This window comes from Aplysia californica, unplaced genomic scaffold (assembly GCF_000002075.1).
Source record: "Aplysia californica isolate F4 #8 unplaced genomic scaffold, AplCal3.0 scaffold00430, whole genome shotgun sequence".
In the NCBI taxonomy this organism is placed as follows: Eukaryota; Metazoa; Mollusca; class Gastropoda; order Aplysiida; family Aplysiidae; genus Aplysia; species Aplysia californica.
The window spans coordinates 474,740-488,554 of record NW_004797700.1 but is presented as its reverse complement, the minus strand read 5'-3'; the positions used below and the strand labels follow the sequence as shown (position 1 = coordinate 488,554).

General features: G+C 38.1%; 1 protein-coding gene across 1 annotated transcript; it reads right to left on the bottom strand.

The window, feature by feature from the left end:
- Positions 1-267: 267 nt before the first annotated feature.
- Positions 268-13,168, bottom strand: LOC101855740 (dual specificity protein phosphatase 12). Its single transcript, XM_005104660.3, has 8 exons — positions 12,933-13,168; positions 9,282-9,559; positions 8,878-8,991; positions 7,104-7,243; positions 5,639-5,768; positions 4,386-4,581; positions 2,344-2,392; positions 268-1,612 (listed from the first exon to the last, which is right to left on the bottom strand). Exons 1-8 carry the CDS (start codon positions 12,948-12,950, stop codon positions 1,209-1,211), a joined length of 1,329 nt encoding a protein of 442 aa, XP_005104717.1. The 5' UTR covers positions 12,951-13,168; the 3' UTR covers positions 268-1,208.
- Between the last annotated feature and the right edge of the window lie 647 nt (positions 13,169-13,815).

The following is a 13,815-nucleotide window of genomic DNA, read 5'->3' as shown; positions in this document are numbered from 1 at the left end:
CCGAGATGGTATATATTCGATGACCATGTCACAAAGATATGATGGTGCAATGTTGTTGACGCACTTAAAACAAAGAGCAAAACATTATTTTGTACTGAATTCGTGCTTTCACCGGGAGCCAGTGTAGTTGAATTAGCATTGGTGTTATATGCTTTTTGAGAGATTTCTTTAAAATTAAGCGAGAAGCTTGGTTCTGGAGTCGGTGCAATCTATTTAACGTTTCAGTGGGAAGCTTTCCAAACAAAGAATTGCAGTAGTCTAGACGTGAAAGGACAAAAGAAGAGATGAGGGTTTTGATGGAATCAACACTAAGATATGTTGACATTTGTCCTATTCTGTGTAGTTCTAAATAAATTACTTTACATAGATGATTTATATGATGGTGCAGAGAGAGTTTGCAGTCAAAATAAACGCCTGGATTTTTCGCTTTATCTGTGAAAAAGATGTTATCATTCCCAATACATGTATGGTCAAAATTACAAAGCAATATCCCCGGTTTGGCATTGCAAAACAGAACTTTGGTCTTTCCACCATTCATTTTAAGTCTGTTTGATATCATCCAGTCTTTTACCTCCACAATACATTTTTCCATGCTGGTAACTAGACAATTGAAATTTGTTGGTAAAACAGACTTGTACAGCTGAGTGTTGTCCGCGTACATGTGGTAGTTAACGTCGTGCTTCCTAATTATTGAACCTAAGGGCTTTGTATATAGTGTAAGAGTGGTCCGAGCACGACCCTTGGGGCACGCCAAATTGCAAGCTGAAAATGGACGACACTTCACCATTTATAAGTACAGACTGTGTACAATTAAACAAATAGGACTCGTGTACGATTAAACAAATAAGACTCGTGTACGATTAAACAAATAGGACTCGTGTACGATTAAACAAATAGGACTCAAACCATTCAATAACAGTCCCGGATAGGCCGGAGCTATGGCCTAACCTCCTGATCAAAATTGAATGATCGATAGTATCGTATGCAGCACTTAGATCGAGTAAGACAAGAACAGACACTTTGCCTTCATCTGCTTCACAAAGGAGGTCATTCTGGACTTTTAAAAGTGCAGTCTCCGTGTTATGAGACGCTCTGTAGGCCGACTGGAAACATTTTAAAAGTGACATTCTATTATGTGGCATTATCATGTGGTGTCATAGTCTGTCTGTTTTCTTCTGTCATTTAGAGTCCAGACATATGGATCACTTTCAAGTCTGTCTAACATCTGAACCAGGAGCTGTGCACAACCCAGTCTCAGGATGCTGAAAACTGGGGGTGGTGATATCAAGCGTCGAATCTGAGCCCTGTGCAGTGTCCATTGTAGAAAAATTTGGACACTGTGCATTATCCACAAGTGACAAATCTGGATACTGAGCATTGTCCACAGACGAAAAATTTCGACACCTTGCCTTGTCCACAGATGAAACATCTCGACACTCTGAGTCGTTTGCTGGTGAAAAATCAGGACACTTTGCTTCGTCCACAGATGAAAAATCTGAACATTCAGCTTTGTTCATCAGGGGGAGAACGTACTGTGAGGGAAAGTTATCCACTTTCTTGCTGTCAATGTGAAAAGCTGGGGTCACCCACGCACCACATGGACATTTCTCACCTGAGAAGACAAGGCAAGAAGAAAAAACGTTAGGTCGAAACAAATTCCTTGGTTTTTTTTCATACTTCCTCTAAGCTAGTTCCGTGCTCACAGAACCAGGAGTGGACACACATCATGCACATATGGACATCCCACTTTTCAAAAACACAAACGCACAAGACATACGAGAACACACATAAAATATGTATACTCCTAAAATATGTCTCATGATACAGTGAAATCAGGCGCTTTTCAATCCTTGTTAAATCAGAAATGCGAGGGAAGTAAGCATTTGTGGACTGATCCTGCTGTATTTATTCATGGGTAGTTTCCATTGCCGCAAGTACCCACGAACAAGGGTTTTGGCCATTGGCAGGCCTGCGCATGACACATTACGCGTGTGTGTAGCTAGGTTAAGGACTAGAAGACCGAAGTCTGCAGCACACCGTAGCCCTTTATCGATTCACCCGATGCGTGTGCTCGCAGCGGTAGCGTGGCTTGCGTGGGCTTGCTTAATCACTGCATTACTCTCTCTTTCTCTTACTTTTTATACATCGTTAATGAGCCTTTGTCCCTGCTATAACCAATTGGGCTCTGATGATGTCCTGTCATTGCCGATCATTTTTAATTGAGACAAAGAGTAGGAAAAAAACGGGGATTTTAAAAATCCCTGCTGTTATTAACGGTTCCCAGTTAGTACCGGGCCTGTTATATAATATGGTTTCCACTGTATCCCACTTCAATTCACATACCGTGCCAAACGTAAGAACCAATCTTGCAAAAACATTTCGGGCAGTGAAGCTGAAATAAGAAAAAAAAAATTAGGTGAATATAACCTTGTAAGGCAGAAAAAAAGAATTGACAAAACAAAATACAAACAACAGCAGAAACCTCATTTTGTTTATTTTAAAAGGCACAGAGATGAGGATTGGAGTATACTTACTGTACTTTTTCAGCCCAGACTGTCCTGAATTGGGCTCTGGGCTAGCAGACTGTCTCATCTACAAGTCCTTAACCAACATTGTAACTTCCTTCTTTGCAGTCTTTTCCTCTGGAAGCCCAGCAACTTTGTGATATGAGGGCCATCCTCTTGGGCTTGTTGTGCATAATTACCTTCTTCTTATTCTTAGAACGGTAAGCAATTGATAGTCTCCTAAGTTATCATTTGTTGGCACCATCAGTCACAGTGGGCTGCTGCAGGGTGACATCCACAGATTCTACTTCTGTTATTTCTGTGGAAAAGTCTTGCTCTTTCATAGTGCTAAAAGACCATCATTGTGGCGATGTGCCTCTTCTTTACTCTGGCAAAAAAAGAAAACAAGCTACACTTGGCATCCTTTTTTATAGTAGCACACACTGAGCTTCCCCAACACCACAAGCAAACATCCTTAAGACACGGATGCTACTGGACTTTTGTAAAAATAACTGAAACATTTTTCGAGACTAGTTTAGCATGCAACGAAACAATACATGCGACAAAACAGTGTTATATCAGTTCAACAAAAAAACAAAGTTCCTAACGGACAGTGCCCAAAATAATGGAAAAAACCCGGAAATAACGATAAAACGGCATCCCTGTTAAAATGTGATGGGCTCTACATTTTTGTTGAAACAACACAGAACATTCATTTCTTTTTGGCAACATCAACATCCTTCATGAAGTGTTCTCTATGGTGTTTCTTCTGTTGTGTAAAAAGTATCATAGTCTCTTTTTAGTTTTAGTAGAGGTTTTACGGCGCTCGCAACTGCATAAGGTCATATGAGCGCCAGAAGATTAGAGGCGTTACAACGATGTAACAAACATAAAAAAAAGAAGAAGGGGAGATAAGGGCGATAGAAGTTTGATAGGAAAGAAGGAGCAGACCACACCAGAGCACCCGCCAACCACCCACTTAGTCTCTTTGCCTTGTTTACTTAGCACAGGAGTTTGACTCCCAAGTGGTTAAGGTGTTTGATTGAACATCTCTCTATCTTTCCCTGTGGATGTATTCCACACAGCACAGGTTGTTCTTCACTGGGACCATGTCAAAGGAATGTGAAAATCTAATGCCATCATTGCATAATTCAAGTCATTTAAGAGGTGGGCTGCTGCCAACATAGGCTGAGGTTACTGAGAATGATACAACGACCCCGCAGAAAGACAGAAACATTCAATAACACTTTCACACTTGAGAATTGAAGGCACATCTTCTGCATGCAGCAGCAATAAATAATCTGACCATTACACCGCTGAAAGGTTATTAGCCTACCTCCTTGAGACTTAAACTGTGAGGCAGAATGGTGAAATCAGGTGCTCGTAAAAAGAATGAAATCGAAGACAACGAAACTGTTCTTCCCATTTGGCAATTTCTGTTGAATTTTCATTTTTCAATTACTTATCTCTCCTGTTCGCTTAAAAACACTTTGCTGTGTGGCTTTTACTAAATTAATGATTAAAGGCAAAAATGTAAATTTACAGTTTCTAAGGACTCTTAAGCTTTGGAAGTCATCTAACTTTAGCAGCCATTTTCTCTCTGAGTTTACCTCTGAAACCAGGTGACTCCAACTCCCTTCAATCCAAAATATCTAGACTTCTGTTCAAGATACATGGATAATATTTTCATTGAAAGAAAGATAAATGAACAAGCTTTAGGATGATGCCAATCACTCTGTATACCCAAAAATTGACGAACACCTGATTCCACCTCGTCGCGACACAACTGTGTGAAATGGGGAGTAAAAACAATGACAGCCTATAGTTCCCAGCTCCTTCTGGACAGATTCTCCTTTAAAATGGGCCATAAATTTGTAATACCTTTCCAGAATCAGAACTAACATTCTCCATCCACGGCAACACTTCCACAAACAGAGAAATCTTGCACTCAGGGACATGTTCATGATTTGACGATTCAGGTCGTTGACTGGCTGGTATCTTGCTTCTCCAGTCAAATGCTGCTTCACCATCTCCTTCGTTGTGACAAGTCAGATCTTTTTTATGGAAAAGCATTGCTCTGAAGAACAAATAATATTGCTAAGTAAACGGGTTTAACATTCGTTCTAACTCTGTAAGGATTCTTAAGAGTTAAGATAGGCCTTATTGAATAAAGAGAAGCACGCTGAAAAGACAACAGCCATTAAGTGGAAGGGAAAAGTAAGACAGACGCACAAAAACAACAGGCGGCAAGAAAAAACATAAGACCTACTGAATCTATCCACCAGTTACTTAAGAGGTGACCTTCAATACAGGAAGTTGTAATGGAATAAAATACACTCAATGCTATGGAAGCCATTTTTTTAAAAATATAGTAGAGTCCACTTAAACTAAAATCTGCAAGATTGACACATTTTTTTTCGGTTTAGCTGGGTTTTTGGTTTAGAGAAGATGCTGAAATAGAAGAAAAAATTGGGGATTTTATTTTCTTTTGGGTTTAAGGTGGTTTCCCAGCCATTTTTGTGCACTCCCTAACCCCCAGTCCCAGCCAGTACAGCAGTATTTCAGGAAAAGAGGCATGTATTCTAAAAAAAAAGTGATGTAGTAGGTGTATCTCTGTAATGAGATTTAGATCATAACAAATAACAATGTTTAAAGGTAAACGAACAAATGTTATGAAAATTAAAATTTAATTAGGGTCGCTAAATTTGAAAAATGTGGAACTTGGGTACCCTCCAAAACTGACAATGTTATAACTGAGTGAAAGTCGTGACGATTCCGCCATATTCGTAATGACGGGCAGCACTGGTGAAGCCCCCCCCCCCTTCTACCAAATAATAGTTATTATTTTATGGTTTTATCAATACAATTACAATCATTCAGGAGGACGGCTGCTTAAATCAAATCTGCAAAGCCAACCATGGGTGAGAGGAACACATCATCCCCACGGACAGATGGAAACTTGATCACTTTTTTTTTAAAGACTCACCTTCATGACAGTTTTTCTCATGTCTTTGACTTGCAGTGATGAAGTACTTAAACATAACACCATAGATGCAAGTCTACAGCACTGGGTGACCTAAAACTGAACCCAAAAGAAAGACAAGGTTTAAGAAATAGATAGATGAATATCGCACCTGCATTTTCTACACTTGTATACAGACTCTGCTTCCTCCTGAACCGGTTTCTGTAGCTCTGAAGCTTCCTCCGCCATGACTCTTAGACTCTCTTGCTCTTCTTCCTTTTCTTCTTTTTCTTCTGCTTCTGCTGTGAAAGTGAAATATAAACAAGAGGAAGGATAAAATGTATTATGTTACATCCACTAATATACTGTAATGTAGGTGAGGCATCGTGGTGAAATCAAGCAACGCTCAAAACAAAGAAAAGTGTGTGTGTGTGTGTGTGTGTGTGTGTGTGTGTGAGGAGGGGGGGGGGGGGGGGGGGTCTATTTACTCATTTCTACATTTCTCCCATCCCCAAGTTTCTGACCTCCACTATCAAACTCATTACCCTTTTTTTTCTCTATTAATTAATCATGTTGTACCTGCCTTACACTTCCAACTACACAATTTTGATTATTTAAAATTTCTCTTCAACTCCTCCCTGTTCAGACCAATCCAGGTTGCGCGTGGAAACAATTTAGTAAACACATGGAAATATTCAATAAAATGTCATCCCCAATTGGGAACTAAACTCATGTCCTCTGCACGCAAGGGTACAAGGGGAAGAGCCTGACTGTTACTTTGCACAGTCTATGGATTTGCCACGCCAAAAACGTTTAGGCCACAACAAGAGTTTAGAAGCCTATAAGGCCTAGGATCTTGTTATTTGTTCATAAAGTTGTTATTCAACATTCTTTGTATACTTTGACACTTGGCCTCCATACCATAAATATTATAAGAAGGACGAATTTCTTTAAAAACCTGTTATTTTGTATACCCCAGAATGGTGCTGGTAATTGCTAATATATCGTATGGATTTTACTGATTCCTTCAATGCTGTAAACTTATTTAAAAGGTGGGATCTCCAAAATTCACCTAAATCTCTGATATGACAGTCAAATGGTTTGGGAACTTTCAGATCCCCAGACAATCCAAGTACAAAAAAGTTCGACATGGTATTCAGACCAGGGCAAGGCACTAAACTGGTATATTTACCACCTCGGACCAGAGCCATTCACAGGACATCAGCTGAGTTACAGGTATGCCCTACACTGTCGTAAGCTGACAAAATGCCTTTTTAAAATTCATAGCAATTACGAGATAAAGAGACTTTTTGTCACAGAAACCATTTAAAAAAGGCATTCTTCCGAAATTTGAATTCTAATTTATTAAAAAACTAGATATGGTCACTTAGATTTTTTTCACACAGGTAGGGTAACTGATAAGGCTTTCGATCTTGCAAATTTTAAAAAATTGACGCAAAAAATGGAAAAAAGGCATTTTGTCAGTTGATGGCAGTACAGGTGTTGTCAAAGCCAGAAGGATTGGGAAGAGGTTAGTGTACATTAAAACCAATACCAAGCAAACCCCCTTACACTTACAGGTTTCACTTTAAAAAAAGAACTCTACAGAAAAAAAAATAGATCATTTTATTTCTAACCTCCGTGATCAGTCACTTTCTTCTCCTTTTTGTTGAGCTTTCTCATTTGTCCAGCACCAGGCGCCAAATTTTGGCCTCCGATGATTTTACTCTTCATGGCCTCAAATCTCAGCAGCTGCTGCTCAAATCCGGCATTAGGGCTGCAACATACGGGTCAGAAAAAGTGAAATACGTTACAATTTTCCGGTAAAAGAAGATGGATGAAGGGTGTTGTGACAAAATCTATTAAATCTGAAACATGACTTGGCTCTAATACATAGTTTAGGATTCCTTGGAAACTGAAAATCTAGAACATCACCTGTTGCGGTTTTTTTACTATTAAATCACTGTTATCTAGACGAAAAGTTAACACATTCTACGCTTCCTTGCCTCCGTTTCATTCACTTTTTACATCCTTATTGATCCTTTCTCTGAGCCGAACGAGAATTGAAAATGTCCCCAACGTGTACGTGATATAGCTTTACTCTAACTACTTATAGCACAAAACCATTAGCAGTAAAGATTAAGGATTTAACTCATAATCTAAAGGCAAGACAAAGCCATGTATATTATAATATACAAAGTTGCTTGGCAAACATGAAGTAAGTTTCTACTTGAAAGGTATAACTTTTAAAGTCATTTTTTTTTTTAAATAAAAAAAAAGACAGTTACAAGAAAACAGATTTTAATACAGTAGGTGTCGCATTCAACGAAGTTGCAGGGACCGGCTTGTTGTCCTCGTTGGATCCGACCTCTCGCTGAACGTGACTAAAGCTAAAGACAAGAAAGGAGACAAGTTATTACTGTATAATACACGATGTACCAATACCAATTATTAAAACAGTTATTCCCATTGATGAAGAAAGTCTCAAATAGCATCAGTGTGCACGTGTTTGAGCTGTGTTCTAACCGTCATTTCTGAATTTTTAAAAAAATTTTCCGGAACACTTCTCTTGTGGAAACATACCCTCTCACACCTAGGCCTAGATCTACATAAAGTAAAGCCTGGAGCTTGGATTTTATGATTAGGGGAAGAAAAGAAAATTGAAAAAAAATGAAGAACTCAATCTAGACCTACCCGTCCAGAGTTCATCCAGTTTCAGACAGCCCGCATCGTGTTCCCACACACCCCCTCCCATCCCTACCGTAGGCTAACCCTCGTCCATCCTCTTGGCTTTGGGGCCCATATTACGAGGCACACTAAATCCAGCAATACAACGTGTTAGGAATCGAGGATGGGCCTTGTGTTTCGTGTGAGATGGAGAGAAAGGAGAAAAATTCTTCGCTTTCGGGGCCGCTAAGTGCTTTTATTTGGTTATTGCAACCTCGCTGAAAGCAACTTTGGTCTGTTTGCAACCTCGTTGGAGCTGACGTACATTTACAAAGAGATAAAGAGGGAAAATCGGGGGATTAAGGATTGCCTCATTGGAGCCGACTTCTCTTTGAAAGTGATCTCGTCGAATGCGACACCCACTGTACTATTAATAAAAATGATAACAATTATTGTATTAATAATGATAATAATAATAATAATGATAATGAAGATGATAATAATAATAATATTAATAATAATAATTATAATAACAATAATAACAAAATTGGAATAATAATAAAAGTATAATAATGATAACAATAATAGTAATAACAGATTACAATTAAATATCTGATATTATATCTCTACTACCGTACTCAAAAGAAGGCAATGATCACCATGAACAAATGTTCAAATATATCAAAGACTATCAATTACTGCAGCCTGCTAGCATCAGCTCAAAATAAAGACTGCCACACCCACCAGATGATAGGCCGGCATGACCTAACTTTCTCTCTTGCTGCTCTGAGGCTCAAGTTGAACTTGTACATGAGGTAAGCGATCACCACTGTGGCACTGCGAGACATTCCTTTCTGGCTGGAGAATAAAGGTATTGTCAATGTTTATATGGTGTGGTATCATAATATATGGATTCAATGTACTTTTCCATACTAATAGGGGAGTCTCTGAATTTAACATTAATCTCCAATATCAAAATAACATATCTGTGTCATGACGCGGCGGAATCAGGAGCTCGTAAAAATATGAAATTGAAGAAACCGACATTTTCCTGCCCATTGGGAAATTTTTATGAAATGTTATATTTTGGGCTCAACACATTTTTAACATTTTATGTCCATTGAAAAACATTCAGTCTCTAGACTCACCAGTGCACCAGTACTCCTGTATGGTTCTCCCTTGCTTGGTCAATGAAGGCAAAACATTCAGATAGCAAAGGTAACAAGTTGCAGCCCTCTATATCAATGGCTGGCAGATTCTTGAAAGTTCTATTGCGCCTTACAGCCTCATGAAGTGGTTTCTGAAGTAGTGACAAAACATGAGTGATGTTCTTAGAGCGTAGGTCTTTTTCATTCTTTGCAGAGGATATTGGCCCCAGGTAAAGGCCTTCAATGATGAAATCTGAGGTTTCCATGATAGATATCACCTGAAAAAAACATGAAATGAGAGTTAATGAATCTTCATGAATATTGTGATTTTTTTGTAGCGCAAATTGACTGACTTAAGTAGTTTGCAGGCATACATAAAATTGAAAACTGGAATAAAAAGAATTCGTATGGACAGAGAGAGAGAAAGAGAGAGAGAGAGAGAGAGAGATGAGAGAGAGAGAGAAAGAGAGAGAGGGTGTGTGTGTGTGCGTTGGGGGGGGGGGGGGATCTCTTAACTGTTGACACAATCGCAGTTCTAGCCTATCTGGGTGTAAAAGTAGAATCCTGAGGTATACCCTCGTCTAAATAGCAGACAGAAACAGAAACCAAGAAAATCCTCACTGAACAAAGGAACGGGAGGTGGAGATATCAAATGCTTAAGCCATGGAATTTAAGGACCTTGACAGACGAGCTACAATTTCCACACAGACAGCCCGCATCCGCGCAGAAAGTGTCGCTTACTTTTGTGTGGCAGCCACACGGGGTGACATTTAATGCTACTGCTCAGTTCAACAGGGACCATGGTACTAGGAGAGTCAGGGTGGCTTTGGTCATAGTGATGAGAAGATACTTTTAAAAAAGAAAGCGATAAATGAATTTGGGTTCGTCCTGTTGTTTCTCACAGATTACTAAGAGGACAGTTTTAATATACATCTTTTTTTTTTTTTTGTAAGTGTTTTACGGCACTCGCAACTGCATAAGGTCATATTATCGCGCAAGACATACCAAACATTTTCAATTGGTTGAAAATTTTGAATTTTGCCAGAGTGGCGGCCGAAGCCTGCTCTTACTGATTTTGGACCACTAAGGTATCTTTAATGAGCGCAGCTTGCACACGGGCCCTCCGAGATTTTTCGCCTCTGTCCGAGAAGGCTAGGTATAAATTAATCTTTCCTTCCAGAAGATCAGGGGTGTAGCTGAAAGACAGCTGTAAGAAGGAGCCATGTACAAACAATATTCACGCATGGGACACACACACGCACACAAGCAAAGGAGATGAGGGGGTGGAGGAAGAAAGTGGAGACGAAAGCAGACGACAGAACATTTTGCTAGAGAGCAGGAAAGGAGGTAAAAGGAGATAATTTTAGAGAAGAAAATTTTCCATAGCTACCCGGATTCGAAACCAGGACCTTCGAATAAGAGGCAAACACCCTAGGCCACGAGAGCCCCCAAATTTAGCCTATACCTTGTATGAAGAACTGCAAGAAAATGAGTCAAAATTCTCCGATTACTTTCGCATGCCCAAAGCCAATTTGAAGAACTGACCTAATTTTTAAAAATCTAGTTTTTGTATTCCTCACTAGTGTGGTATGATGTTTCAGCTTCTTATTGCCAAAATTAAACGCTTTACATGATAAGTAGACAGGGGTTGCACTGGGAATTGTCATGTTGAACCAGAAGCGAGAAAAAACACAACTATTTAGGGAATGCGCCGGCAGTAAAAATACATCTCATGTGTCCGCGTCCCTTGAACTAGGAGTGCTAAACGCTGGTGTGTCGAGGAGTAGCAAAATGAGGGCGACACACGTCTGCAACGCCAGGACTGAAAATTACGCCTGTCACTTGTGTGCCCGCTCCCATATATTGTCTACAGTGTATCACCATCATCATCATTGCCTTTCTCACCCTGGGTCAGGATATAGGCCACGAACAAACTCTCCACCTTTCCCTATCCTGGGCTAGTCGCTTGATGTCACTCCACGTCTTCTCACTGTTCAGTAATCAGGGTTGGTGATTTTTTTGATTTTTTGTATAAAAATCAAAAAAATCGATTTTTTAAATTTAAATCAGATTTTTTAAATTTAAATCGGATTTTTTTTATTTTTTATATTTTTTTTAAAATGTCGACACAGTTTGGGATTTTTGGTGGCTAAAAGTATGTTCTTTTAGTGCAAAATGCATTGTCTTTATTTTAACTAATGATCAATTTAAACAACTGCAATTTTAGAAAGCCTTAATCTGCTATCAGTGAATTATGGCTACAGACAAAAAATGAAGAAAATGTCAGTCTAAAAGGAAGGGGGGGGGGGTAATTATGCAAAGATAAACTTGCATTTTATTTTTATTACAGTTGTGTGTGAGCACGCGCTTGTGTTTGTCTAAAAAGAAAAAGAAAATGCTAATTTCAATTATGAAAAAAAAAGTAAATTGAATACTGTATTATTTTACTACTTACAGTGACAGGGGGGGAAAGCAGACTTTTAAGCAATTTTAGTCTACTAAATCTTATATCTGTTTTATAAAACCCAGGAAAGGAATTCTGAATGTTTAAAGATGTAAAAACAGAAAACATTTTTTTTAAGTGATTTAAATCACTGAGTTTTATTTTTAAAATCAAGTTGATTTAAATTTTTAAAAATCAACTGATTTAAATCAACCCAACCCTGGTTTTCAATTATGATTATGAAAAAAAAGTAAATTGAGAACTGTATTATTTCACAGTGACAGGGGGGAAAGCAGACTTTTCAGCATGATTATATTAGTCTACTAAACCTTATATCCATTTAAAATAAAACCAAGGAAAGGAATTCTGAAAGTATAAATATGTAAAAACTGAATACATTATTTTGAAAAGTGATTTAAATCACTGATTTTTTTTTTAAAAATCAAATTGATTTTTAAAAATTTTTAACCAACTGATTTAAATCAACCCAGCTCTGGTTTCAATTATGGGAAAAAAAGTAAATTGAATACTGTATTATTTTACAGTGAAAGGGGGGAAATCAGACTTTTAAGCATGATTATATTAGTCTACTGAACTTTATATCCGTTTTATGAAACCAAGGAAAGGAATTCTGAATGTTGAAATGTGTAAAAACCGAATAAAAAATTATTTTTTTAAAAGTGATTTAAATCACTGATTTTTATTTTAAAAATCAAGTTGATTTAAATAAAAAAAATCAACTGATTTAAATCAACCCAACCCTGTCAGTAATTCCTGCTGCGTTTTTTACATCTCGTTTGTCAAGGCCCTAAAATTTTAAGACCGAACAATAAAAAAACCTACCTTAATTACAGGCCAACAAAATCAAAATCTGAGGAAAACAAAGTTGGTTGTATAATTGATGAAAGAAAACTATATGCCCATCGGTATACACAGCACGAAGGTCTGCACGTTTATATATAAATATATATATATATATAGATAGATCTATGTTGAACACCAAACGTCCAAGTATTTTTTTAATAGAGTCGACATTTCATCAGCAAGAGAAATCGGCTCGGTCTTGAGAGATACGAGGTTTGAAACGACACACATGACGACATGAATGAGGAGGATGATTCATGGGTGACCTCGATAGACCGATAATGAGAGTTTTGTTACACCTCTCACATAATTTAAAAGATAATGATTAAGTACTTAGGAAATACCCTTTCGAAAGGTTTCATGTCTGAGAGACGGGACCACGACAGACTTGGCCTTATTTTTTTGTTGTTTACTATTTTGGCTGGAACAGATACGAATGACCTCTGACCTCTGACCCAAGATGAGGATAAGTACCCAGATTTTTTTAAGGGACCGGTAGAGTTATAACCAAATTTTGGTTATGCCGTTTTGGGAAATCACTCAGTGCATTATGGTGTTCAAGTACAGCCCTGTAAAACAAACGTGCAACCTGACTCGAGAAAACGGTTTGGAATACTAGATCTAGATTTAGATCTAGATTCTTCTATAGATTCTCTGTCTAGAATCTAGAGTATAGATCTAGATATCTAGATCTAGAGTCTGTAAAGATAGATTCTATAGACTATTACCTTGGCTATCTAGAATCTAGATCTAGAGACCACTAGATCTAGATTCTGGATAGACTATCTAAATCTAGATCTAGATTCTAGATCTTCTAAATTCACTCCCACAATCTTAGATATCTTAGATCAAGGCCACAACAAATAGATCGGCTAGTCGGCTAGCCTCTCCTCCAGGAATGCCCAACAAATATTACCGAAATTTGAACATCTGTAACTGACTGAAAAATTAAGTAATATTGGTGAATTTGGTATCAAATTTCTCAGAAAAATGAGCTCTATCCATCTAGCACATCAAAACGATTCTGCGTGAGAAAAATGATGTCTGATTAGACTGAAATAATACTCAAAATATGGTCAAAGAGAGGTAACCGTGAAAAATACTGAACGGGTGAATTTTAAGGGTTATCTTCCCTAACTCAAACCCAAAGATTATAGCCTAATACAATGGCTCACAGCTTGACGTTTGACGTGTCAGACATGGGTACTTTCTTGCTCTTATTGGCTT

Excerpts from the sequence above, each read along its gene's own strand:
- LOC101855740 (XM_005104660.3), bottom strand. Across the intron at positions 5,769-7,103 it reads GAAAGTGACTGATCACGGAG|CAGAAGCAGAAGAAAAAGAA; the intron begins GTTAGAAATAAA and ends TCACTTTCACAG. Across the intron at positions 4,582-5,638 it reads TACAAGTGTAGAAAATGCAG|AGCAATGCTTTTCCATAAAA; the intron begins GTGCGATATTCA and ends TTTGTTCTTCAG.